This window comes from Drosophila teissieri, chromosome 2L, assembly GCF_016746235.2.
Source record: "Drosophila teissieri strain GT53w chromosome 2L, Prin_Dtei_1.1, whole genome shotgun sequence".
Classification (NCBI taxonomy): Eukaryota; Metazoa; Arthropoda; class Insecta; order Diptera; family Drosophilidae; genus Drosophila; species Drosophila teissieri.
In genome coordinates this window covers 17983670-18010223 of record NC_053029.1, presented here as the reverse complement: position 1 = coordinate 18010223, position 26554 = coordinate 17983670, and the positions used below count along the sequence as shown (strand labels likewise).

The window sequence follows — 26554 nt, the reverse complement described above, 5'->3', positions numbered from 1 at the left end:
TTGTACATAATTTAAATTATTGTGTAGACTTGAGCAGTTGCTTATTAAATTAAAATGGTTAAATAAAATGTTGAATATGTCACATCTTTCTCCTTTCCTTGGGTTACTTACATATATATTCATTTTCGTTAATTTGTATGTCTTAACATATTCAAACTATTTTCAAATCGTGGTAACGGTTTCTGCGCCGGACGGTCACACTACAGAAAATACCAGACAGCCGACTTGTATGGAAAGGCACAATTCGAATAATGTCCTAGAAATGCCGTAACGCCTACAATTTGCTGACGGACAAAGATTAAGATGTCGGAAAACGCGAAAAACAATAGCTGCCTGCATTGCAGCGTATTCAGTACGAAATACCAGTACCAGGAGATCTTCGATGAGTTTGGAATCGAACTGGGACTGCAGTCCCTGCTGGCCAAGCACTTCCTGTTCGAAGTGTCTCCCGATCCGCGGAAGCAGCAGCTCCTGTGCGAAGTTTGTGTCAACAATCTCATCCGCCTCTTTGACATTGATGAACTGGAAAGAGAAAGAGATGCTGCGAAGGATGTGGCCCAGTGCAAAGATCCCAAGGCGGTGGACCCCATCATCATTACCGAGGTCCATGCAACTCCACCAGCTGCAAAGCCCGTCAAGAAAGCAGCGCCTTCAAGGCCCTTGACTAAGGTCCTGCGACCAGTGCCCATTATTCCCATCCGGGAACCAAGTGCCCGGATAAGAAATAAAGCTGCTGCTGCTTCCCATGTAACACCTGATGCATCTAGATCTCCTGAGCCAGCACCACACTCGTCTTCCCCAGAAGCATCTGTCCTTAAAAACGATAATAATCTGATTGTGAAAGTCGCAGATCAGGAGCAGTTCAGTGTTCTTATACAAAATATTCTGGACGAAGAGGAAGCTATTGTTGAGGATGACAACGCAGTAAAAGAAGAGTCCAGTGAAGCTGCCCCCGAGGAAACAGAAACCCCGGGTCAAATAGTCATCCTAAACAGCGAGGCTGGGGCAGAAACTAATCTAGATGAGAATGTTTACATATACGAGCATGATGGTTTGTTTGCATTTCAGTTTTTCCATTCACTCACTAATACCTAAAATGTTTCAGATGTTATGGATCCAAATTTGGACAATGTTAAGGTAAAACCAATAAGTGGTTCGTCTAGATTGGTAGCTCAAGCTGAAGAAAGTCAAAGCGATGATGACATCGACGAGGGAGAGACTAGCAATATTGTTCTGTTTAACTTTGTGGACATCAAAGAAAGTGGGTATACTGTCAAAATTAAAAGGCAATCACAATTCTTTATATTAATATATTTACAGAGGATGATGTTGATAATATTCCGGAGTACTTGTCCACCGTGGTGAGGACAAGCTTTGAAAAGCTGACATTTGAGTGGTGCACTGTGTGCAAGCACTGCTCCCTGAAGTGTCCCACATTCGAGAGCCTTCTTGGCCATTTGTTAAAGGCCCACAAAACACGAAAAGATGTCCACCAGTGTCCTATTGAAGGATGCAACAAGGAATTGAAAGGTCGCAAATTCCTAGCCATGCATCTTGTTATGTTGCACGCACCAGTGGCTGAGTAACTATATGAACTAAAGGAGATATATATTTGTAATATAATTGATACTTGTATTTCCTAGAATTGCGATCTATGGCTGCTGTCCAGAATGTAAACTGACGTTTTCAAACATTTTGCAGTACAACAAGCATTCTTGTGCTCATGTAATTAAAAAAAAGCGAGGTATTCGCTCATTTTGTGAAATGTGTTCGCTGGAGTTTCCTTCTTGGAAGCGGTATGTTTATTTTCTTTCTAGTTACCAATATTAATAATCATTATATTTCTTTGCAGTTTTAATTTCCACAACCAATTCCATCTAGAGAAGCACAGACCTCGAGCGTGCTTCGTCTGTGACTATGCTAGTACAAACATAGATGAACTTTTCCAGCATTTAAATTATGCGCATGAGCCAGTAGGAACTTTATTCTGCGACCTGTTAGTATTACAAACTCTCCTTGGCTAACCTATTAATATTATTTATTTGTCCTCTAGTTGCGACCGTACTTTCCGGGACCCTTCTGTTTTTATGGAGCACAATAAGTCACATGCCAATGTTAGCAGCACGACCTACTCTTGCGGCGAATGTATGGCGAACTTTGAGTCGCGGGGTCGGCTAAATGGACACATGGTAGGGTATTTCATGTATCTTTGTCTAAAATCTTCCCATTTGAATATACCATGAGGTACAGTAATTGCATTCTTTATTTCAGAGAGCGATGCACGGCAGCGTAATAAGCTGTGAACTCTGTTCCCGCGAATTTGCCACTGAAGCTACTTACAATATTCACATGAAGAAGCATCTGATTATCGAAAAAGATGTGCACGTGTGCAGCACATGCGGTCTTTTAAGTGACAGCCGCGAAACCCTTCTTGCGCATGTGGATTCTGTGAAGACTGCCTGTTTTGGCTCCAAGATATACGTGGAACTCCTACGGGATGCTTATGTGTGCGAGTACTGCTCGTCGTACTTCAAAGAAAAGGACAGTCTCCAAGCCCATCGTGATTCCGGGGTACATAAGGATGGAGTGTTTTGGTGTCAGCCCTGCGGCAAAGAATTCGCGCATATGAAACTATATCGCCATCACCTCCGGAACTATCAACAACTTCGAGCGGACTCAACACATCGTAGGCTAGAAATTTGTGTTTACTACATGTGCGATCAGGAGGTGAGACGTCCTGCGTTTGGTCGCACAAAGTTTGGTCATAAAATTGTTTTCTTTCCTCTCAGAACTGCTCAGAGTCTTACGTAAACTGGAACTCCTTATACACACACAAGCGACGTACACACGAATCCTCGAATAAGCAAGCGGAGAAGAGTTCAAGGTCTGCTCAGGAATGGGTCTGTCAGTTTTGCTTAAAAGAATGCCGGTCCAAAATGTCCTTGTCCGTTCATGTGGCAAGGAGTCATAACAATGGTGAGTAATGTGTGAGTATACGGTACTATATTCTTCTTTATAATGCATAATTTTATATTTCAGATAACGTCACCTGTCCTTTATGCAATGCCTCATACAAGAGCCGTGATGCTCTGGCCAAGCACCATGCCTACTGGCATGAACCAATAGAGTGTCCGGAATGCTTTAAAATAGTCAAAAATCGACGGAACTATGACACTCATGTAAATGTTGTGCATTCAAATAAGAAGCGCTATTCTTGCAGTGTCTGTGAGAAGGGCTTTTATCACAAAAGTGAAATGGAGGCTCATCAAAAGGTGAGTATAATAGACGACCATAATCGGTTAATAATTGGTTATCGTATCTTCTTCAGCTTCATGGACAGTCTTACAACTGCGACCAGTGCAGCTTCACCACCAGGAACAAAAAGTCCCTTTCTGTCCATGTTCTAGGTCAGCACTATAAGCGATTTGCTTTCGAGTGCAACGTGTGTAAGAAGAGGTTTGGACGCAGTCAGGGATTGAAGACGCACATGCAGCGAGCCCATGGGGATAAATACACGTGCCGCGACTACTTCGACGGCGGCTGTGGACGGACCTTTGTAAACAGTTCCCAGTTGAATGTGCATGTCCGAAAGGTCCACGACGGCATTATTTTGCTCCAGGAGGATGTGGTTGAAGAGGACGAATGCATCGCCGATGATGTTCCATCGACATCTAAAAAGCGCTGCCTTCGCTTGAATGAAAACAATATTGAGTTTATAGAGGAAGCAGATGGGGATGATATAGAACTGGAAGAGGATGACGATGAGGACGACGATTTTATCGACGAGATCCAAGATCAGGACCCACAAAATTGAGGCTGGTAAATTTCGGTAATGTAAGATTTGCTGCTAAAACAGATTTATTTATTTAGTTTGATTTTCATTTGTTTGCTACCAGTTAATTGAACACAACTTATGTCCCAAAATGACATTAATATGCATTCCATGGTATATAATATATAATTCTAGTGATAATGTAATAGCAACGTTTAGCTAATTTCAATTGCAATTAACTAGCCAGAGTCTGGCGGAAGCAAATTCGATTTATTAAGCGTTGTAGTTTGGTCATTTAATTGCTGAAGATTGTGTGCGGAGCTTACCTGAAATTGATATTGACTTGTATTAAAAAGATTCTTAATGAAATGAAGAAAATTTCCCAAGACTTACTGGGCTAATTGGTGTTATAACGATGGCGGTGCGCGTGGCACACTGCAGCAGAGCCGTGTCCTCGGTGGACTCATCACAGTCGCCATCGGCATCCGCGTCCACATCCACTTCTACGCCAATATCACTGTCGATCTCCCAGGTGGGAAAATGATCCATTTCGCCCTCGCAGTTGAGATCTTCCTCCTCGAAGTCCTCGTATTCATCGATTAAAATAACTAAATGGATATAAATAGATTGGGGTATATTTTAAATGCTTTTATCAGAGAATTGAAAAAAAAGGTATTTTGTAATCTGTCGATATACATTTATATGACTGACTATGTGAGTCACAAAAAGCAAAGGAAAAATAAATACAAATAAAGAATAGCCAAATTAATGATATTAATATTGCGATTTATTTTGGTTCTCATTTTCCGAAAATAATAAATTAAATATATATAGTTTCTAATTACTTGAACTATCTGGCGGCGTTGGCTTTGCACTGCTGTCCAGAGAATCAGCTCCCTCATCGGGTATAGTGATCCGTTGCTCCTGCTTGCTATACGGCTCCGATGTTGATCTATGAAGGCTGCAGGATTTCGGATATTTATACTGGTTATTTGCAAAAACAGATATTTATTTATTTCATAACAGACCTTAACGTAACACGTTTTTTGGTTCTATTCTCTAATTCAGTCATAAAAACATCATTGTGCTGCTGCTTCTCAGACCCCAATTGATATGAGTTTAGCACGGAAGACTGTACAAAGTGGATACATTTGCATCACATACTTCCAATTTAATTAATTAGATTGGGTATACCTTTGTATTGGTCGCTGTATGCTGCACATGCGGCGGCATGGGGGTTTGTGTGGCGATCGCATCGGTTGTGGTGGTAGGCGTTTGCGTGGCTGTCAGGGAACGCAGCTCGGAGATGTCTGGCGCCGAGGGATTCAGCAAGGGGGTGGTGGTCACCTGCTCCGGATGCACACTGAGTGCCGCTGTCCGTTTCCACACGTCGATCATCGCCAGGTTGTGGGCGTGGTGCAGGGGCTTGTGGCTAGGACTAATGGAATGTATTTTGGGCTTGGCTGGCAGCGGAAGAGCCAGGAATCTATCACGATCCTCCATGTAAGCCTTGATCAGAATGTCTAGCTTCTCTTCGATATCAGCGACCTATTAGTTGTAAGGGGAAACGAATAAAATAATCGTTTATATGCTTTATTTGATTGTAGCTCACCTGGCGCTCGACTTTAACGACGCGGGAGGCTAAGCTTATTTTGGATGCATATACATCCTTGGCCTTGGACCCTTGTTTGCCCAGGATTTGATCCAAGCTGCGTAAAAATGTATTGTTAATTAATATAGGTTAAGCGAAGATCTCATCATGTATATATTTCTTACCGCAAGTGTAGCATTTTAACGCGACCCAGCAAGTCCACGTGACCTTAAATATACAAATTGTCTTTAGATAAGTTGGTAGGAAATATAAATGTACATATATTACAAATATTTTAACTATACCATAAAATTATGGTTTTTTTTACCGTCCCTTATCTAAATTTATATCTGTAAGGTTCTTCCACTAATGTTATTTCCACTTATTGTACCCGTAGTGTATATAGTGTATATATGGCAAAGTCAGTAACAGTCGATCTGGGTATGTCCGTTTGTCCGTCCGTATAAGCGTCGTGTTACAACAACCTAAAAACAACCCGAAACTCCCACTCCACACAATAAAAAGCTGAGTAGCGGGAATGCGTCTTATTATTTTTTGGTCTACGTATCTGGACCCAAGATAACCCAAGAGTGGTACTCAATCCCCACTTACCGGCTGCGTACTGCTCCATGACATCCTTGACGTCGTAGGGTTTCAAGGCCTCCTTGAATTTCCGCCGAGCCACAAAGTACTTGAGCTGTGGAATGTAAGGGTACCATAGTTAAAGATTAAAACGATAGTTCAGTGGAGTTGTAGGGTATCCCCTTAGGCCGGATCCTTACCTTGCGTATGAACCTGATGGCGGTTTTGTGCCGGTTGGTTAGCTGCGTGCAGCGCGGCTCGTCCTCCTCATCTGCGGGCAATTTGTGAATCAGAGAGATTGGCTTGTGCGTTAGGTTTTGGTTGCTAGCTTCGCTTGTTGGTTATTGGTTTTTTGGATATGGTTAATCAAGTCAACGTCAACGCAAATATACAACAACACATACAAAAGTACCGTTACACACACATATGGAACAATTAGTAAGTACACATGGATTATCATCGATATATAAGGATAGAGAGCTTAGTTAGTTAGTAAATGCGAGGCCGAGGAATTCTCCAGCCCAGATACTGAAGCAAGCGTTGTGGTGTGAGGTGTCGCTGTGTGATGGATGGAGGGGAATGGATATTCAAGTGGGCCAGGTGTAACCAAATACCTACATCAACTACAAATCAAACCGGGGTAGGGATACTCTATTGGGGGTGGACAGCATGCAACCCTAGCGCAGGCGAAGGAGATACTCTTGGAGATACTTTCGGAGATGCGATTTTCTGGTTCCACGCACTTGCCACGTCGTTGGTTGGATTTGGGTTGCTGAATCCGGTCTCCAGAAAGTGCGATGCGGCCGCAAAAAAGCGACCCGTACGACCACTTCCCGGGCTACCACTGGGACTGCCTGGCTTGGCGGGCAGCGGCAAGGTGTTGCTCCGCTGGCAAGTATCTTTGTGGACCTCATCCTCCTCCCGGGCAGCTTCCAGATCCCGATCGTTGGCGGGAGCCACACGTGGATTGCGCAGAGAAAGCGTCGAGCCCAAGAAGTTGCCGTGCAGAAAACCGTAGAGCACCACCGGAATGGTCAGGTTTCTCCTGGAGCCACCGGCCTTTGCTCGCTCCTCAGCCTGATCCCCTTCCCCTTCGCCTTGCCCTCGACGATCCTGATCCCGATCAGGAAACTGGGCCAGGGAACCGGCGCTCAAACTGAGCTTGCAGTTGCCCAGCGTCGCGGGCTGGCTGGCTAAGTTAAGTTAAGATTTCTAGATTATAGGACCCATTGGGAAGGGGTAGTCGTGTTAGGCAACCAACCAACAAACAACATCAATTCAAAGTTCAATCAATCTTATCTCTGGGATGCATTGGATTCACAACATTGACACAACCACAACACTCAAATACAATATAGTATGATATAATAATCGATTTTATCTTGTTTTGAATATTCGTATTGTAGGACCTGGGGGAGAGGACCTTGTAGACTTACCGTCTGAATTTTTAATATTTTTTAAGCAAGTGGTTTCAGCAACTGAATCTTCACTGAAACTTGGATTCATGGATTTGCCGTTTTGTACTACCTCTGTAAAATTTCAAATCAAACGTTAAACTCGACAATCGAAACTCCACTCATTGCGAATCGGAGAAGCGTTCTGTAACTGTAACTGGAATCGGTTTGCCAATATATATTTGTATATATATATATACGTATATTCATATCTGCGATTCGAGAGACACGGTACGGTACACTCTGTATATGGGGCGTACAATATTAAAACATTTAATACGGTTGCGAGAAGAAATCAAAAGTTATGCGCCACAATGAGAAATGAAAATATCCAACTTCTAAGAACAACAACGAAAAGGAAATCCTTTTCAGTGGTTAAATGTTTCTATACACAATTTAATTCGTTATTCACATTGTTTGTTGGTAAATTTAACTATGAACTTTAACTAAATGGGAAACGTTTTTTGCTTGGGCTTATCATTGTTTATATTAATGGCTTTTAACGAGTAATGATTGAATTCTTCTTAGATAGGTTTTGTTCGAAGCTCTTGAATTTAATATATATATATATATTAATTTTTATACCCGTTACTCGTAGAGATACTATATTCGATGAAAAGTAAGTAATAGGTTAGCGTAATAGGAAGCGTTTCTCACCTTATAAAGTGTATATATTGTTAATCAGGATCACTAGTCGAGTCGATCTGGCCATGTCTGCCCGTCTTTCCGTTTGTCTGTCTGTCCGTCCACATCTCAGGAACTAAAACTATAGCTAAGATTAAGCAAGCAGATTCGTGATATTGCTACGCCCACAAGTCTAACACAACTCCACAAGTCTTTGTCTTCTAACGTCCACAAACCGCCCTAATCTGTCACGCCCACACTTTTAAAAAATTGTTTAATTTTTTTTTATTTGTCAATTTCTTTCGATGTTCCAGAAAAATATTAAATTTTCTTTATCGCACTTCCACCAACTGAGTAACTGGTATCTGATAGTCGTGAAATGCGACTATATCGTTCTGTCGTCTCTTTATTGTGTTTACGATAGAACTAATAAAAAATATATAAGGCTTCAAGTCTATTTTTTCATCAGTGAATATTATTTTATAGTTTCATTAATAGCATTCATTAAATACAAATTGACACATAATCCATTTTCGTAATCCAAAACTTTACTAATGGGCTTGCAAAGACAATATATACTGCAATATTTCAATTAACATCGAAGCAAAAATGGCTAGTTTGGTTTATTGTTTGATTAATGACATGTTTATTGACATTTGTCGTAAGTGGAATTTATTGCAAAACGCTGCATGCACAACAGTATAAGAAGTTGGAAAGAAAAAGAGTGAAATGTTTTCCAATTTTTCTTATTTTTGCTGTCCCTGTATTAAGTATATGATTTATTTGGTGTTTCAAATATTTTTGTCTGTGTAAATAGCAAAAAAATCTTGGTCTTATCTCTTATTATTTCTTCAAGAATAAAGTTGGAAAAAACATGCTTTGGCCGTACAGTGCGTTTCGTTGTTTTAAGGCAGCGGTTACGTAAAATGTTCAAACATTTTAGGAAATAAGTTATATGTATGAAAAATACATTTTTTTAAATTAAAATTTTTAATGTCGGTTTTTTGGTAGTCATTTTAATAATTTAAAAACATCATTTTTCAATTGGTATAATTATTTGATTAATTTCTGAATTCTGTAAAACACCAAAAGTATAATGAAAACATGATTGCATAAATAGAAAATAACTCCTACACCTTTGTAAAAATAAAAAGTTTACAGACATCTTGAAATAATTAAATTGTGAGATTGTGAAAAATTAACAGGATAAAAACCGTAACCGCATTATTTTAACGTTTGAAAACCATATCGAATTGAAAAGCATTGTCTTATAGTCACAAAACGCACTTTAATATCCTCAAAAGCTGTAAGTGTGTGTGTGTGTGCATTTGGGCTGTGTGCCAACAGAAATTCGCAATGGAATGGAAATGGGAAACATAAACGGAAATCGGAAGGAGTTGCCCAATGGCCCATCTACTTACCCAGGTTCTCCACGGACGCATTTATGTCCCGGATAGTGCGGGTGTACCTCGTAGAGGCCCTCGTCGAGCCCGGCGGCTTGGACACTCCTCCGCCGTCGCCTCCTCCCGGTGTCTGGATCGTCTGGCTCTTGTGCCTCCGGATGGTGGGCAGTCGGGCCACGAAGGACGTGTTGTGCTTGAAGCTGGAGGACGCCCGTCTGCATCGAAGGGGTGGGAACAGAAGGTCTCAGTCAACACTCAAATATTGGCCTTTATCAAATGGATATGTATTCTTATAATAAAGAGATAGGTTATCTGGCAAATAGTTAACAGTACACGACTGTGGTTCACAGTTAAGGTGTGGGTGTGTAGCTGTGTGAGTGTTTGTGTAATTGCGCATACGTACATAAAGTGCGAATAAAAACAATTAAAATTTGCATTTCGATGGTGAGGCAACAACATTGTAAATCAATTCCAACATTTACTGGAGAGAAGTGAGGTGCTTAAAAGTCGACAAGTTTCCGACTACCAGCTACGCGTAACCCAAAATGAAAGCATCGCCTATCATAACTCTGTTCACTGGGTATTTCTGAAATACAACGTATTTATCTGCAAACACTGCTCGGTTTTGTCTGAGTGCTAACATGAAATTTGCAAGAAAACGCCAGTTAGTTTAAGCAAGAAATATTTAAGGCAAATGGAAAATTCTTTAGCTTGAATACATGATAAATAGTACAAATATTTGGTTTGAAAGGGCAATGTACTTGCCGTTTACTTTTATTTAACATTTAATAAATTTGACTCATCACTACTAAAAAAACAGCTCACTATAACATCTTTCGAAAATATTTTTGGATTTGTATACTTAAAAATTGAAATTCTTGAGGCGATGCCTTCATCTTTGAAAATCGGGACTGGGGTCAACGAGGTGCTAGGAGAAAAACCTTACGAACGTAGGGAGGGAGTGAGTGGGTGGTGGTGTCTTCATTTCGCATGGATTAAAGGGGTAAAAGGAGCAAGAGAGAGAATCGAATAAAAAGCTTTTCACTCATTTGGCTTCATTGAACTCACGTGTTAATTATAGATTATACACACAATTATATGCATTTTTATGGAGTTTTTGGGCGCGAGGCAGCAGAACACACAAAATGAGAATCAATTCGTATCATATTGATTAATCGTTTTCGGTCAATGGGGTAAGTTTAAAAAATTTAGCAAAAACGCCTTTGAATGCAGCGAAAGACAGAGATGGAAAGACAAGGCGAAAGAGCGAGTGCGACAGAGAGGGAGATTGAGACTGGTGCTGATGGTAGAAAAGCTGCGAATTAACTAGATTCAATTTAGATTTTAGATGTGGGAGCCATGTCTACTGATGTGGGTGCTTTTGGGGGCTGAGAAACACCGCCCGTACAGGTACAGAATGATTGGCAGATTGCTTGAGTCTTTGCTTGGCTTGATTTTGATTGCTTTTTGTTACGGTTATCAACTTTTACCTATATTCAGTTATGTTTTTTAATAATCGCTCCCAGTTTTCAGAACTGAAAATGTTTACAAAAATTATATTATCTATGGGAGTAAGTAAATTAAGTAGAACATAAGTGGTTAATCGAGTGGACAGAAGAAGGACGGATAGAGAGACAGTCGGGTGGGTAGAGTTGCATATGCTAGGTATCTCTAATTCTACCTATGAGTGTTTCAGTTTGATCAGTGTTATTGTTCTGTACACATTGAGGGAGTTTTAATTGTGCTCTACATGACGAGATACCAAATTTAGCGCCTCTCTACGCGCTTCTCACAATTGTTAGGTCGCCAGCTCATAAACACTTTCTCAAATTTTTCTTTGGTTATGCACACCAATGCGAATAGTGTTTGTGTGTGTTTGTGTCAGTGTGCAAGTGTTTGTGACTGTGTAAGTGGTTTGTCGTTACTGTACAGTAGTCGTTGAACTTCTCTTCTGCAAAATACCCCCAAAAGATACTTCAGTTTCATTCAAATGTCCCGCCCCGAAAAGGATCAGTCGAAACTAAGGCAATACATACGAAGCTGGCGGACTGGGCAGGGCCACCCGGTGGATGTTCCACGTAGCCACCGATACGGAATGCTCGTCGGCCGCATAGCATCTCCACACGGCCTGGATGAGAGTGGCCGCTGGCTGGCGACGCCGAATCATGTGCTTCTGCCGCTGCTGCTGCTGCACCTTCAGAGCGAAACCACTGCCCAGGATGCCCTAAAATGACAATAAAAATAAGGTATGAAGTAGACTTGTATAGATGTATTGGCAAATCAACCTAGGCTGCGCCTCTATCATTGATCGATAAGATTAGTAACACAGCACTTCAATATTTTTAATTGAAAATAAGTGACACTAATAAATTGTAATGTAGAATGGACTTACCGCAGGCAAGGCGAAGAAGGATATTCCCAGGAGGGCACAACAGGAAGCAATTAGCTTGCCCTGCCAGGTGATCGGCACCATATCTCCATAGCCCACCGTGCAGAGTGTGATCTGAAATCGAAAGTATGGGCTAGTACTGGGATTATTGGATGGGGTCTGTAGAACTCACCACACCCCACCAGAGGGCTTGGGCGAAATTGCTAAACTTATCATTGACGTCCTTCTCCCACATATAGACCAGGAATGATGCAAAGATTAGACCTAAGAACCCTATGTACATGGTTGTGATCAGCTCCTGCAAGTCAAAATATATATTTAGGTAAGAAATAGTGGAACACTTTGAGATAAGACATTTAATTAATTGTAAACCAATTGTTCTTTAGGTAATTGAAGTGCACTTGTCATCCCGATAACGATAAAGAAGTGATCTTATTGATATACGTTCAAGGTGCAAACTTGGAAAGTTGGCTTACCTGTCTATGTGCGTATACAACCGAACCGAGCAGCTTCCAGGTGCCGCCCCGCCGATCCATGCGCACCATCCGAAGGATCTGAAAGAACCGGAGGCCACGTAAAGCACTCGTGGCGAACACCTGTCCCGAGGTGCCCATTCCTAATACTACAATTGAGGCTAAAATGGTGACAATATCTGGAACGCAGATTTCGCATTAAGTCACTTATCTATTTTTTTGTGTTATTGTTACTTACCTATAATACAGAATGGTCGCTTCACGAACTTCAGTCGACCCAGGCATCCCTGGTATCGCGATCGGCAGCCCGATGACCAGAGTCGAGCTCCGAACTCCATTGTGAACCAGATAACCACCAGGATCTCCATGCGGAACAGGATGTAGACGGCGTCCTCTTCGTACTCCTTGATGGTGGAAAACACACTGAGCGCCAGGCAGGTGAACACCATCAGGAATCTTTAGAAAATGATAAGTCAGATCATTTCGTGAACAAATTATTTTAGTTATTTTAAAACACTATTACTTTGAAGATATGGGCTTTTAAGGTGAAGCTTAAACTAGATGTTATTGTAAATACTTTAAAAACTTTATTTGCAGTGTACTTACACCATCACATGGTAGAAGATGGCGTGCAGGCCGCGCGGCCGCTCCAGGAAGTTGTACAGGCGACTCTGGAGGCGCCGGTAGCGAACATCGCGGCGGGTGCCGCGGTTGTAGTTCAGCGGCTTTCCTAGGAGTGACATTCGCGGTTGCAGGATTCGTTCCGAGTTCGGCCTGCCCGGTCTACATTTCCTGCAATTCCAGAGGTTTAGAAGCTTAGTATTTGAATTTGTTGCATTGTGGTGATCAATTAAGGTGCTATTATAGTTTCAGGTGTACCCCTTGTACCCCCTTATGTCGTAGAAGGCATATATATCGTTGTCCGGATCCATTCTGATCTCATTCCACCCCGCTGAGTTATCGGAAAATCTCGGCAAATATTTTTGACACTTCGGACACGTCTGGCTCCAACGACGAATGAACCGCAACTCGATCGTCGGGCGAGCGACGGCCGGTTAAAAAACCTTCCTTAACAACTAGACTTTGAAAACCCCATGTGTAAATTTTATTAATTATCTACATAAACAGTTTTTTCGTCCACACACCTTGCATTTTTACGACAGCAAAAGACTGCGTAGACCTCTATTTGATTTGTTTTAATAAATACCCCATATACCCAAGTATATTGCACCTCGTCATCAACAGAGCACCATAAAATTTCGCGCATTTTAGCGACGTTTTCGTCGTTTCGTTTTGGATCCCCTTCGCCGTTGTGGGCGGGTCAGGTTCGCTTTAGTCACGATCTCTCGACTTTGTCTTTGCCCAACGTGCTACCAATCGATCCTACGTCATTAACATTAGGCACTTGCCATACCCCAGCCCAAAAAAACTTAAATATGGGTGAGTTTGGGCCATTCGTTCAGGGAGTGCTGGAAAACTACCAGCCGCTAATGGGAGAGTTCCACTTGATATTGGTAGTGGTATTGGATTCCCATGGGACACAAAATAGAACGGCCACTAACCGGAAGGTTGTAGGATCAGATATGTACATCCCTCTGAACAGTATTATCAATTCAATAGTTTAAAAACATTTTTCAGATGGTAGTAGGTTTGAAATTACATTATATTTGAATGTGTTAAATTATATTAAAACAAAGATCGTTTCACAAGGAAATCTAAATAAAGTGCTTTTGTCATGATTATTGACGTGTAAGAAATGGTATTTTCATAAGGCAAACCACAAGGAAACGCTGAACAGGAAAATAATTAAATCTTCTCATCGTTGACTTACTTGATAAATCAATAAATAAATCGACCATAAATAACTTTAGATGAAAGAAAAGCAACAATCGTGATTTCACTGGCCAGAACGTGGAGCTTCCCTGCTAAATAATAAATATCATGCAGTTGTGATCAATGTAATAGTACTGCTAGCATTGTAAAATGCCTAAAAATTATTCTAGTTTTCCAATATACACAATTGGATTAGAAAAATAAAAATTTGATTTGATCAACAAATATTAAGGGTATATAGTTATAAGTATTTAGAATTTAGGAGGGTTAACTACACAGAAATCTACAAAAATTCCAGAATTTTACTAGTAAAACATTTTATTTAAGTATCACACAAATGTTAGTATTACAGTTACGTCTTACATCTAAGCTATCTATATTTCCGAGAAAATTATTGAAAAACAATTAACATACTAATCCTTTTTTTATTTCTGCAAAATATTACATTAAAAAACGTTTAAAGCTAAAAACGATTGCTATTATCTTGAGCACTAGTGTCCATTACAGAAATGTGTTAAGTGGACGTATAACCATCATAGATAGTTATTGTTCGGCTAATTGTATGTGGGAAGCGGGAGAGCCAGTTCTCAGGTCTCTTGTGCGGCAACTTTTCAAAGCTCCCCGCGAGCGAGATAATTGCAGTGCTGAAGTCAGTTCAGTTATCGACATCGGGATCGCGAAAGCTCCCCACTATCCCCAATCCGTGGACGTGTGCCTGTGTTGGGGTGTTTCGAGTGCGCTCTATGAGTCATATGTTATCTGCCAGCGATCCCCCGCGAAAAGTGCTGCCCATCACCATAAAACGAGGAGAGTGGTTACATTTTAAAATTGTTTAATGCATTCTTGCTTGTTTCTTGTTTTTTTTTGTTTTTATTTTTTGTTGTGGTTTGTATTTCTATTTTGTGTGTGGCTTAGGTTAGGCAGTAATTAAAATATACGATGTGGGTGCGCAGTGATGCTCGCTTGGCCATTTTCAGAACGTATGTACACAGTTGTTCGTCGGGGAGAACAGAACGCCACTAACAGTAGAGTAAAGTACGTTAAGTATATGTAAATGATTCGTGTACAAGATCACAAGTTGTAGCACCAGACGGGGGACGAAGCGCGGTTCGGGTTAATGGTAATCCTCTCCAGATCCGGAAGCATGTAGCCCATCTCCTCGCGCCTCACTTCTTGGCATCGATGATGATCTCGTCGCCCGACTGGATGTTGTAGCTGTACAACTGTTTGTTGGGGAACCGCATCTCCTCCGGCCCGAACTCCTTGTAGTCCTGATCCAGGTAGTAGAGACGCATCTTGTTGGGCGCCAGACCCACCAGCTTCTCCAGCTTCACCTTCAAATCGTTGACGGTCAGATAGATGTCCACGAACCGACTCTCGCTCACGTCGTTGTAGGTGAATAGGACCTTAACCCGTTTGTCCGGTTTCAGGCTCACATTGACCAAGGGATCCAGTTTGCCATGGATCCGCAAGAGCTCTTCGTAGCGCTCTGGTCGCTCCTCCTCCGGTTTGTCCATATAATATCTGACAAAAGCACGCTCCGAGTCCACGCGCTCGTCGTTGCTGATCTTGCCGCCTCCGTTGAGCATCTCCACATTGGGCAGCCGGGCTATCAGGAGCTGCCTCCTCTCGTGCTCCGTGCACTCCAGACTTTCCCAGAGTGGCCAGTGCTTCACACGGAGATTGTGTAGCTCGCCAAACTTGGCCAGTTCATCGATGGCTGCCCAGCTATCCAGTTGGGCGGAACTTAAGTTCAGTAGCCTCAGGCTGGGGAAGTACCTATGGGTCTCGCTACTCTCCTCGGCCTGCAGCGATTTTATGGGACAATCTGCCAGAACGAGCGCCTCGAGGTTGGGAAACAGCCGGCCCAGCCGACAGATTTCCTGCCAGTGCTCGACGGGATTGCCGGTGAAATGCAGGGTCTTTAGAGCAGGATGGGCTTTGGTGATTCGCCGCTCGGTTTCCTCTGGCGTTTCCGTTTCCTGCAGCCGCTGCTCCGCCTCCTCGGCATCGATCAACACCTGCCTGTAGTTGTTCAGGCTGAGATGCAGTTCCTGGAGCACGGGCAGATTCTTCAGCAGGGCATCCACGCAGGCCCAGTCCAAGTAGGTGCCGTTCAGCACCAGGCTCTTCAGATTGATCGTGGGAGCCGTGGGCAACGAGCCGATCGGACTGGCCAGCTGGTTCTTGCTTAGGTTGAGGAACTCGATGCGCGGCATGTGCTCCAGTATGCTGAAGACCTCCGACCAGTCGCTCAGCTTGTTCTGGGCCAGATCCAGTTCCCTCACCCGCTGGCACTTCTCCCGGATGCTGTCGAAGTCCCCGGCCGAATCGATGTCGCAGTCGTTGAGGACCAGCAAGGCGGGCACACTGGTCAGCGGGGATAGGCGGGGTATGAAGATGGAGAACTCCATGCGCCCGCCGCACTTGGTGACCGTAAAGTCATTGGGCAGGTCGCTTCGTTTGTGGAGTTCCGGTTGGTGGGCATTCTCGAACTCGCATTCTGCGAAGTACTTGCGCTCCAGCGCCTCCAAAAGGGAAGGCATAGCGAATGCACTTTCGATGATTACTTACTATATGTGGGATTGGATTTGGATCCCCTATATTTATTTGGGGTTTACTTATTTTGCCCCCTATTGATTTTCCACTTTTCCTCGCTCATAGACTTCTCCCTGGCCCGTTCTGTGTTGGCTATGATGCAATTTTTCAGTTTTGCGCAGTTGCAGTCTTCATTGATTTTAAACAAATTATTGCGCACGTTTCGCGTTCGTTGTTTTTCCGTTTCTTGTTTTTTCCGTTAAATATTGCGCACTAATTTAAGACTTTTTTGACTTTGACGTGCTTCGATGTTAAAAAGATCGTAACAAAGAAACCCAAGTGCGTTGGTCTGGGCTGGTTTTTGTTTTTGTTTTTGTTTTTCCTTTTGATTGTATTTATTTCGGGTCTCTCCGCCAGCTTTGATGCGTTTTCCCTTTGTTGTCGTTTTGTGTTTGTCGCTGCTGCTTAACCTTTGTCGCAGTAGCCAGCTTTTCCGCTTTTCCGCTATTCAGCTTGCCTGCTATTCTGCTTTTCTGCCTTTTCGAATCGCTCTCCGTCCGCTCGCAGTGCCACCAAACGCTCAACTAACCACCGAGAACCGCGCCAACTCCTCGGCGGTCGGTGGTGCAGCAGTCAGTGCCTATGCCTATATGTGTGTTCGCGAGTGTATATGGGTGAGTCGTGTGCTCGTGTTCGCATTCGGACTCGGATTCTGGCCTGTTTAGTGCTTTTCGTGTGTAGGTCGCTCGACATGCGCACAGGAGCGGTTCGGGCCTGAAGAGGGCAATTCCTGGGCATTGAGGACCAGCGACGATAATTTTCAGTACCACAAATGCGATAAGTTCTCGTCTGATGTGCGTCCGAACCCCGATCAGACAAGAACTTATCGTTTAATTTTGATAAAGGCTACCAAATAAAAAAAAAACCCTGGGGCGTTCTACTCACGGCCCCCTATTACAAGGGTTTGTAGACGTAGTCACCATATTTAGATTTTATTAAGACATTAACATTCCAACTCTATAGATCTTGTATAATGTTGGCTAGCGTGTAAACTGGTGCTTTTCTATAAATCGAAAATGGACGATGGGCCCCATTTCGGGCGCTGCGTTCGTTCGCCCCCCATGTAAATGCTTTGACAGCGACCTTGCCGCCAGAAATAAATACGCTGTTTCAATTACGAAATTTTGTTTAAACTAAGACGGCAGAACAAATTATTTGTTTGGCTTGCTCTCGCTTATTTTTTGGGGTTTCTGGCGCAGGCGAGACCAAAGATAGACTGCTGTGGAGGGTGGGGATATATTAAAAATAAATAAATACATTTACAATGACCTTGTTGTGTGCACTTGACAGGGGCCCTAGAAAATAGAGTAAAAAACCCTAAATTCTTTCATCTGTCAATTTGGGCGCCGTAATTTTCCCCGTGGAAAGTGAGTGCGCCTCTGGCGGACCATGATGAAAACCAGTTATAAAGTCAATGGTCATGCCACAGTGGGTACTCATTACGAGTGACAGGTGGCCAATTGCGATCCCGCGCGACAGTTGCAATTGCAAGTATCATGGTACTGCGCAAATAAATAAATTAAATAGATTGATTTAAATTTCGTGTAACCTTGCACCTCATAAAGTGCCGTTACGTTGGGGTGGAACGTTGCATGCCAGGGGGCTCCACTTTAGAGCTAAAAAGGTGCGCAATAGATTCGCAGGAGAATGAAGGGAGGGGGTGGTGCAGATGTAAGTGAACGGGGTTCAGAGAGCGGGAGAGCAGAGCCCCCATTTATCAACAAAGCTCTCTCGCACTCAGCTGGGCTTTGTTGTCCCACGAAAACAAAGCAAAAACAAACCAAACAGCAGGGGGGAGAGGAAGTCAGCACTCACATGTTTGTTTGCATTACGGTGCTTCAGCGAACAACAAAAATTACGCAGCACTTGCTCTGGAGCTTTGGCAGCCACCAGCTGATTGTGTTTGGGCTGGAAAGCTCCGCACGTTTCCCCACCATGCCCCTCCACACAACCACCACCTCCGATTTGGACCCCAAAAAAGCTCTTGCCATGTGCAACACCAATCCACAAACAAAGAGCAAACAGATGGCAGCACTGTGTCCGCTCTTTTGTGCTTTCGTTTGTCATTGGGGGGCGTTATGGTCTGAGTTGTTGTAACGCCGTCACCAAATCGAAGGTTTCGCCACACAGTGTGGCCTCACTAAAAGAAACAATCAGTTAATAAAAATCTTTGACATATTTTAAAAGTTCGTAAAGATGAGGTTGTTTATAAAACAAGCTAAAATATATTATTATGTTTTGGTCAATACTTTTGTAATAAAAGTCCCATAACTATTTTTAGAATGTTTAATGCTGGTATTAAAAATAATATATCCAGGTCTTATAACTAAAAAGGCATATATTTCTCAAAATATATGCCAGTTGCAATCTGAGAAATATTTACTTTAAATAACCACTAGCACACAGTTCACCAAAGTGGAGGCAATGCATTTAGAACTAATTTCACTAGCTGATATTCGTATGTAAATTAGATTCACTGCGCTTCGCTTTACAGAATTTGGAGTCAGATGTTTTTTTTTTCGTTGTGCACACTACCGTTCCGCATGACTGGAGACAATTTGCGAATATTTCACTGTTCAGACTTCCATAAATATGGGTGCTCGATAAAAGTGCTTGTACACACATGCGAGCTAATATTCCGGATTGACAGCCAGTTGCAAATTGGTCAATGTCTGAGGAGGGTTCAATCAGGCTCCAGTAATATTTCACTTTCCATTCTTTGCCTACTGTCCTTGTATGAACCGAGTTTCGGTAATATGAGAAATGGAAAAGTCAAAATTGTTGACAGCTTCAAAAAAATACCTGTGAATTATGAACTATCTTGCATATACATATGTACGTAGCTTTGTCTGCAAGTGTTACAAATTTAAATAAAATGGGTTGCGTGGGGATTATTCATTCAAGTACTCATTAAAGATATTGATATAGATTTATCATTCTCACCTCACCTGTCATTGAAATCAGCTTAAAGTAAATATGGGTCATTTAAAATCTGCTTTAAATATGCAGCTACGTCACTGAAACTATCAATAAGTAGTGACTATATTCGATACGTACCTTTAAACACCAAACCATATAACAATGCAGATTTCATCAAGTATTAACTTTAGTTACGCATATATGTAGGAATCTTTCGGATAACTAAGAGCAATTGATCTCAGCAGTGGAACAAAACCTTACAGATCAACATTACAATAAATAAAAAAAATTATATATACTGAACCAACTTTGCCACCAAAAACCATAAAAAGCTTTAATGCAAAGGGGCATTCACTGACCATTCCTAAACTATTCGCTTTATGAGGCTCTTAACCCCAGAAGTCAATCACTTAAGTAGGCCTGAACCTGTGCTATGTAGCCAAGATGGGGACTTGTGTGTGTTTGCATATATCAAGTCATCAATTATGCCAACGACCCACATCTTGGGATTTCTTATTTTTGTGTACGTCGCCAATTCCTGACCACTTAGCATTGCGTCTATATTTAACAAAATCGTTGCGACTTTTGCGCTTAGACTTGTTGGCGTTTTCGCTATGTGCGATAATGCAATGCATAGTTTGAAAATATTTTCGTTAAGGTTCGCCGGCGAAAGCAGAGCAACAAATAAGTCATTTGTCAATAGAATTTTTATTTCATTTGACTCCTGTTCCCTGTGGCCATAATTCAGTCTAGTCCTCTGGGCCACAGGTCATTTTGCCCATCAACGTCGTGTATATCATATCTATCATATATCACATATCATGCATCATGTATAGCAGCTAAATTTATTATATGCTGATCTATATGCGCATTGATTTGCCTTTATTGGGGTTTGTTCGGGAAGATGGATGCGTTTGGGGTAATTAGGAATTTTCTCTTGCTTCTCAGCGGTATAAATATTGCTTTTATGGCCACAAAAGCGCTGGCTCTTGTTTACATATGGGATCGGCACAAAGGCCTGGTATAATCCAGCCCATTGAATTTTCAAATCGATTGCGTCAATTAATGCAGAAACTAGACGAGTTCTTGTGGGCCGGTCGTAAAGTTTCTAAAATTTGTGCTGGTGTCTGCAGCGTTTAACGACTTTAAAGCGAATGGCACACAACCTCAGCAATGGCAGCGTAAACAATGACATGAAATGGCACAATTTCCCCCGGCAACATCTTTATTTTTCATCTCTTTGTCTCTTTCAGAGTCTAGACGGAATTTGAATTATTGCACGATACCCAGTGTCAACAGCATCCACTCTCTCTGCTTCGCAGTAAATGGGTCTGCACGGCGGCTAACCTTGCGTATGAGTAATTTCATTATGATTAGCCGTCATGTGCTGCATTTCGAATGAGGTCTGCGGGATTCAGGGATTCAGATAGAGGACACACAATAGTACGACAAGCAAGTGGCTAAACGGTTGATTTTGGCTAATATTTTTCTGAGTATAGTTATTAAGAGGCTGCTTTTCAAATCCAGTACATTTACCATTATTTTTCGTGCGAAGGCCTTCTTTACAATATGGTTAACACATAAACATTTAAAGCAAATTATCAATTTCGGATACTATCGTTTTGCTGCTTGCAAGTAACGGGTATATGATATTCGAGGCACTCGACATAGCGTTAATTCTTGTTTAAAGCTAAAAAGCTTATGTTATTTTACCTATTCCTAGTACAAGGCATTAAGTTATTAAGAATGGGCGAAAATAACTTGTGGGCGAGACTTGCCTCGTAAATTCTATCTGAAAATAGCAGTAGGCTAAGAGCATTCCTGATAAGAACACACAATCGTATGATTGATGGGGTACAGTGTATTCAACCACTGCTGACCAGTCAATATATACTGCGATACCTTCGATTAGCATTTTTTAATTCCATTTTATGGTTGAGGTGGCCCTCATGATCTGCTTTTTCACTTTTGGCCAATTTGAGTTGAACCTCGAGAGGTGAGCCACGGGGTGCTTTATGGCTGGGATGGGGGTCTGTCAAGTGGCAGCGTTAATTTAATATGCGACACTTGCACTTTTCGCTCAGACCCCACCCCCAACGAGCTCCTCTGGACTTGGGTTCATCGGTTACGCTATCGCCGGCGGTGTCATGTTCCGGAAACTCGGAGACCAGGGAAAACTCGGGGCTACGGGGGTTTTCCTGGGGAGGTGTCTCTGCGGTCTGACCCTCCAGCTGCAGCAGCAGATTGTGTTGGCAGCGCAAAAGTTCAATTTAAGCAATGCACTTTCTGCTCTTTCGCCGGTTTCGCCGACTGGGGAAATTGTGGGGCTGCTGCGGGAAGGGCCATGGATGGGTCTGTTATATTGCTCATCGTTTGTCATCGTGACAATGATGGTTGCCATAGTTGAGCATCACGCATTTTTATGAAATTCAAGCACTTCGAGAGACTCGCATTTAAGGAGTGCGGAGTAATGAAAATCGCCCACTTTTATGAAAAATGAATTTTGCGACAGTCAGGGACAGCGATAATGAAATTATTATGCAAATGTCTCGTATGTAAAGTAGGTCTGTGTGCGAGGGTACACAGTCTGCCTATCTTTTCGAGAAGAAGCTATCTTTAAAGATATTAAAAACATTCTTTTATAGTAAATCAATATAACAAATCATAATTTGGTCCGAGATGTATTCTTGAGTATTTCTGCTTACAAAAATACCATGTTTTCACAATTGGGATTCTTCTTTTGCTTTGCAGAAGGATTTGGCATGCTCGACTGCCTTCCTTCCGATGAATTCCATTCCCTTTCCCTGCTTTCCCCTGTTATCAGCTTAAAGTAACATTTTTATGGCCATAATATTCGGCTTAGTCACTGGGAGCCAGCAGCACTCCCTCTCGCTCTTAGCCTTGATAAGACTTATGCTGGCTGGTTTCGGCAGAGCTCTCGGGAAAGTTTGCAGATAATGTCGGGGATTGCCTCGTATAAAAGTCAACTTGATTAGGCTGAAAATAGCTGAGCTGAATCATTTCTTGAACGGCTGGATGGAAAGTCAACGCCAGACCAAGAAGTGGTCTTCAAGAAGTTCCCTGCCCACTCCCAGCACAACCCTTTCTCGGACAGCCACAGTCCATAGTTCCTCATTACGGGCAATTAGCAGTCGTCCTTTGGCAGGCTGGGGCGTGCCTGGTCGGACAAGCCAACAGCAAACAGAATTATTCATAGTCCATGGTGGTATGGATGCACTTGGGGAAAATTCACAATTTTCTAGTTCCCTGAAGGGGCAGTCGAAAATCTCGGCCAATTGCTCTTCGCATTTATGGCGTTCTTCTTCACCTTCTCAATTCTAACGAAAGGAGAATCAATTTAATCCCAATTTGGGAAATGTACGCACTGTGAAAATTGAATACAATAATGTTTAGAAATAGCCTAATGAGTAAGTCTCTGTAATTACGCCGAAATGACTTAGGCTTTTCCCCACGTGTATGGGTAGTAAGCAGGTTGTGTTGGGCTGTGTGTTGGGTGTGCAATTAATTTGCTGGCAATAATGAAATCTAGGACAAAATGCTGGCAAAAGGAAAATCGTTGACAGTTGACTGCATGCGGCACTCAGTTTCCCCCCGGGCTTTCTCCTTTCGACTCTCCATTTTTCTTGTGCATATGGAAAAAGTTACTCGTGTTGTATTTTCCTTGGCATTCAATGGAATAATTTCATTCGCCAGGTGTGCGATTCTGATTCTGTGTGTGTTCTGCGAAGACACACATTGCCATGGCCTACTTAGCAACCCTGGCAGATGCAGAGTTGCCAAGGTGTGGCCGCCAAATCCAACTCCACCCACTCGTGTCCTCTTATATCTGCATATCAATCGCCAGCAGGCACAGACTGATACTTACTAGCAGGCATTATAGATTACTCCCCCTTCACAGGCTCATCTTCTCCTCCTGGGCCGTGTTTTTAATCAAACTAAAATGCCTGGCAACGTCGAGTGTATCCCCAACTCCCACTCATCCGGGGAGTTCCGACCTGGTTTGGTATTTTTGATTTGCTTAGGGATGAGCCATTCCAGGCAGGAGTTGTTTACACGGCACTCAGTGTCGGTTCCCCCTTCAGGTGCTCGTTTAAAGTTGTGCATTTAAATGGAAGGAAAGGTGTGGGCTTGCAAATCAAGGATACTATATCCGCCAAGTCACTTTCAGTCTAAACAATTAAGTGCTAGGTTGAGAATGGGTGTAAGTGTAAGAGGAACTCGACTACTATTCCCTCTTGTAATCTATTGTATTATTGACTGGCAATGAATCGATTTACATGAAGAACTAAAAATCTTATTTTAAAGAGAAAAGTTACTGAAAAGGTTAACGAAAAAGATGCGATTTGTTTTTAGTCCAGAGGGACGCCCAATCATATTGCACTTCGAGTCAATGGAGAGTCAGTCAATCAATGCGAGTAGACATCGATTGCATCTGCCAAGGGCGGAAAATCCGGTTTAACCGTGTCAGCCCTATGTTCCCACAAAGCAGGCCCTGATTACCCTGCACTTAATGCCATTAACCCATTATCCATGCACTTTCCCTTTCCGGCTCCCCCTTCCATTTCGCCCGCCTGTTGGTCTTTATTTTGGAATACCGCATCGGTGGCTTTTGGCCCACTTCGATGGCGTGTGACACTGATTAGACCTGCTCTGATGATGATGATGGTGATGGTGATGGTGAAGGTGATGGGTTATGGGCTTGGGGATTATAACCATACCATACCGTACCATACCGGCTTTGTCTGATGGCGTGCCAAAAAGTTATCAATGAATCACTTTAAGTGCGCTAATTTCGCGCTGCTATTCGCTTTTCCACGTTTCCCCCTTTGGGTTGAAATGGTTTTTGGTGTTTGTTGGCTTAAATTGTTAGGATCTTGATGTAGCTGCCGTTGTAGCTGCCACACTTGTTGATGCCTTTTCATCAATCAAATGTCCGCGGCTCTGTAAGAACAATTGCGAATTTATTGTAATTTGTTTGAACAGCTGCCAAAGGCAAACAACAAAAGAAACGGGCAGAGGGCGGACTGGTGTTGCAGTAAAGGGGCGTGGCCCTTTTGTTTGCCCAGAGATTAGGATGGCCCTTCGCCGTGGTCCGAGGACTCCCAAGTCCCCGGATCCTAAGTCCCGAACACCGTGTACGTGCGGACACGCAAAAATTGTTCACCAATGTCTCTACTAATGATAATTACATTCGACGTGGCCTTGCTCCCTTCGAGGGGCGTTTCAGGGGGTTGGGAGGGGCAGTGGGCGGTGAATAAGCCGCTTAAAGCGTTATTCGTGACACATCCCTACACAAGAACACAACAACCCACCCCACCCCCTTTGGATGCCCAACAGCAGGCATAATTTTAATTATCGTCAAATTGCGTTACATTCTCAGCAGGCTTCAGCGAGCAATTATTTTACTTCCCCGTATTTGATTAGCTTCACATACAGTGCGTTTCATGGCAAAGGTCTAAGCAATCGGAAGTTGTCACTAACAGCATAGTTCAGTGTTCAATGGTTTAAGCCCAGTGAACTGTCTTGTGAAAGCTTAGTATTTTAAAGTAATTACGAATTATAAAGTAAGAATCAGAAAACTCTTTAAGTTCCTTTAATTCGCTCAGCAATTTACATGCAATTAAAGAACAAATTCTGTTAGATTTCCCTTATTGTGCTCACTGTGCAAACACACACATTTCAATTCCACTCAAATAGCAAATATTGATACAGAAGAATTTAATAATTCGATTTTCCTGGCTTCAATCAATCGGAAGACTTCTTCGGCCCGATGATTTGTGTAAAATGCCAACCACTTACTCATGGTCCTTAAATTGAAACTTTTTAAAGGTCACCCGCTGCCAAATTGATTAAAAAATATTTCAACTATTTTATGGTTTTCGGTGTTGTGTGCTGCTGTAACTTTTCGCTGCCAAGTTATTGGGCCAAGTGACAATGGCCAAAATGCAATTTATATTGTCAGCAAAATATTCCGCCACACCCGCACCTCCCCTCTCGCGTCACTTTATTACGTTCCACACCAAGTGACAGGAGCCGAGATATATATCGAGGCTGTAGGGAGAATCGAGGATACGTGGCAGAGTTCAGTGTGGAGGAGCCACGGCTTGCCACAGCACGCTTGCCAGCCATTGAAGTGAGTTAATTATTCAAAGTTGCTCATACGCAACGTTGTCGCTGCCAGCCATGCACCATATAGCCCGATATGCAAGCACCGTCGCCATAAAGCGTCACAAAGTGCGACTCGGGTTACGTAAGAGTTCGCCAGGAATTGGCGGCATCTCTTGAGCTGGATTGCTCGATTCTATTCCCATTCCCGTTCGGCCGCATCGTCCATTCCGCTTGATACGCGGATCATGAATGTTAAGCAACCAGAAATTGATTGACAATTGAGATTTCGCCGTCGTTTGATGCGTTTATCGGTGGCCGGTGGGCGGTGGCAGGTGAACGGTGGGCGGTTGGCGGCTGGTCGGACAACAGGTTGCAGTATGCCACCCTCAATTAGCTTGTTCAGATAGCTCCGTTTAATTAATCGATTGGAAAGGTCATGAATGTGGGGGCTACGCTGAGTGGAACTGATCTCTATACGTTTACGACGTCGTATAAATGCCAAATACAAAAAAAACATGCCAAATAGAGGAGATTACTGGGTATTAAGAGGAGAATGTCACCATATGTGTGGCTCATACGCATTTGCCTTCACAATGGGAATACCTCGAATTGATTTCCACCTAGATTTTATGGCTGTTAGATGTAATATACACATTGAATATGAGGAAAATGCATTGGAGAGTAGGGGTCTCTTCCTTGCACTCCAACTTGTTCCATGCAATTGACAAATCCGTCTCGCTTTTCTGCAGGCAATAATTATACAATTGTAACATGATGTGAATAATGT

At 42.7% G+C, this 26554-nt stretch overlaps 3 protein-coding genes and 2 long non-coding RNA genes across 14 annotated transcripts in view; 3 read left to right on the top strand and 2 right to left on the bottom strand.

Moving 5' to 3' along the window:
- Positions 1–283: 283 nt before the first annotated feature.
- LOC122611967 (zinc finger protein 27) lies at positions 284–4034 on the top strand. 3 transcript variants are annotated; one of them, XM_043785406.1, is made up of 11 exons: positions 284–1051; positions 1106–1261; positions 1321–1582; positions 1644–1796; positions 1853–1996; positions 2054–2189; positions 2272–2727; positions 2790–2976; positions 3040–3272; positions 3329–3834; positions 3897–4034. In XM_043785406.1, the coding sequence occupies exons 1-10, from the start codon at positions 304–306 to the stop codon at positions 3812–3814; spliced, it is 2961 nt and encodes a 986-aa protein (XP_043641341.1). In that variant the 5' UTR covers positions 284–303; the 3' UTR covers positions 3815–3834; positions 3897–4034. The 3 variants fall into 3 exon arrangements, with proteins under 3 accessions (XP_043641341.1, XP_043641343.1, XP_043641342.1); XM_043785408.1 differs by having other exon boundaries at positions 3329–3819; positions 3897–3961; XM_043785407.1 differs by having other exon boundaries at positions 3329–3829; positions 3897–3926.
- LOC122611969 (potassium voltage-gated channel subfamily KQT member 1) overlaps positions 3850–26554 on the bottom strand; it is a 38353-nt gene continuing 15648 nt past the window's right edge. Inside the window, exons 1-19 of one of the 8 annotated variants that reach the window (XM_043785418.1) lie at positions 13168–13336; positions 12895–13080; positions 12527–12744; positions 12292–12467; positions 11988–12113; positions 11819–11929; positions 11463–11650; positions 9445–9641; positions 7382–7474; positions 6689–7138; positions 6146–6216; positions 5976–6060; positions 5549–5591; positions 5385–5481; positions 4967–5320; positions 4801–4904; positions 4618–4733; positions 4166–4380; positions 3965–4098 (exon numbers count right to left, since the gene is read on the bottom strand). In XM_043785418.1, coding sequence (XP_043641353.1) covers positions 4012–4098; positions 4166–4380; positions 4618–4733; positions 4801–4904; positions 4967–5320; positions 5385–5481; positions 5549–5591; positions 5976–6060; positions 6146–6216; positions 6689–7138; positions 7382–7474; positions 9445–9641; positions 11463–11650; positions 11819–11929; positions 11988–12113; positions 12292–12467; positions 12527–12744; positions 12895–13080; positions 13168–13220 — 2970 coding nt within the window. In that variant the 5' untranslated portion in view covers positions 13221–13336 and the 3' untranslated portion in view covers positions 3965–4011. Of the gene's footprint in view, positions 4099–4165; positions 4381–4617; positions 4734–4800; positions 4905–4966; positions 5321–5384; positions 5482–5548; positions 5592–5975; positions 6061–6145; positions 6274–6688; positions 7139–7381; positions 7475–9444; positions 9642–10916; positions 10962–11462; positions 11651–11818; positions 11930–11987; positions 12114–12291; positions 12468–12526; positions 12745–12894; positions 13081–13167; positions 13337–26554 lie in introns of those variants that run through there. The other 7 variants (XM_043785411.1, XM_043785416.1, XM_043785412.1 and 4 more) reach the window with 7 other exon arrangements.
- LOC122611975 lies at positions 11836–12324 on the top strand. Its single transcript, XR_006325569.1, has 3 exons — positions 11836–11972; positions 12055–12137; positions 12202–12324. It is a non-coding gene; the product is annotated as an uncharacterized LOC122611975 (long non-coding RNA).
- LOC122611974 lies at positions 12702–13428 on the top strand. Its single transcript, XR_006325568.1, has 3 exons — positions 12702–12833; positions 12886–13094; positions 13156–13428. It is a non-coding gene; the product is annotated as an uncharacterized LOC122611974 (long non-coding RNA).
- On the bottom strand, positions 14937–17601 carry LOC122611970 (tubulin-specific chaperone cofactor E-like protein). Its single transcript, XM_043785419.1, has one exon. The coding sequence runs from the start codon at positions 16665–16667 to the stop codon at positions 15288–15290; it is 1380 nt and encodes a 459-aa protein (XP_043641354.1). The 5' UTR covers positions 16668–17601; the 3' UTR covers positions 14937–15287.

What these genes read in the sequence shown, in the direction of transcription:
- LOC122611970 (XM_043785419.1), bottom strand. Translation starts at nt 16,667, where the DNA reads ATGCCTTCCCTTTTGGAGGCGCTGGAGCGCAAGTACTTCGCAGAATGC.
- LOC122611967 (XM_043785406.1), top strand. Translation starts at nt 304, where the DNA reads ATGTCGGAAAACGCGAAAAACAATAGCTGCCTGCATTGCAGCGTATTC. An exon ending in GGAACTTTATTCTGCGACCT is followed by an intron (nt 1,997 to 2,053) that starts GTTAGTATTACA and finishes TTTGTCCTCTAG; the next exon opens with TTGCGACCGTACTTTCCGGG. An exon ending in GTCGGCTAAATGGACACATG is followed by an intron (nt 2,190 to 2,271) that starts GTAGGGTATTTC and finishes TCTTTATTTCAG; the next exon opens with AGAGCGATGCACGGCAGCGT.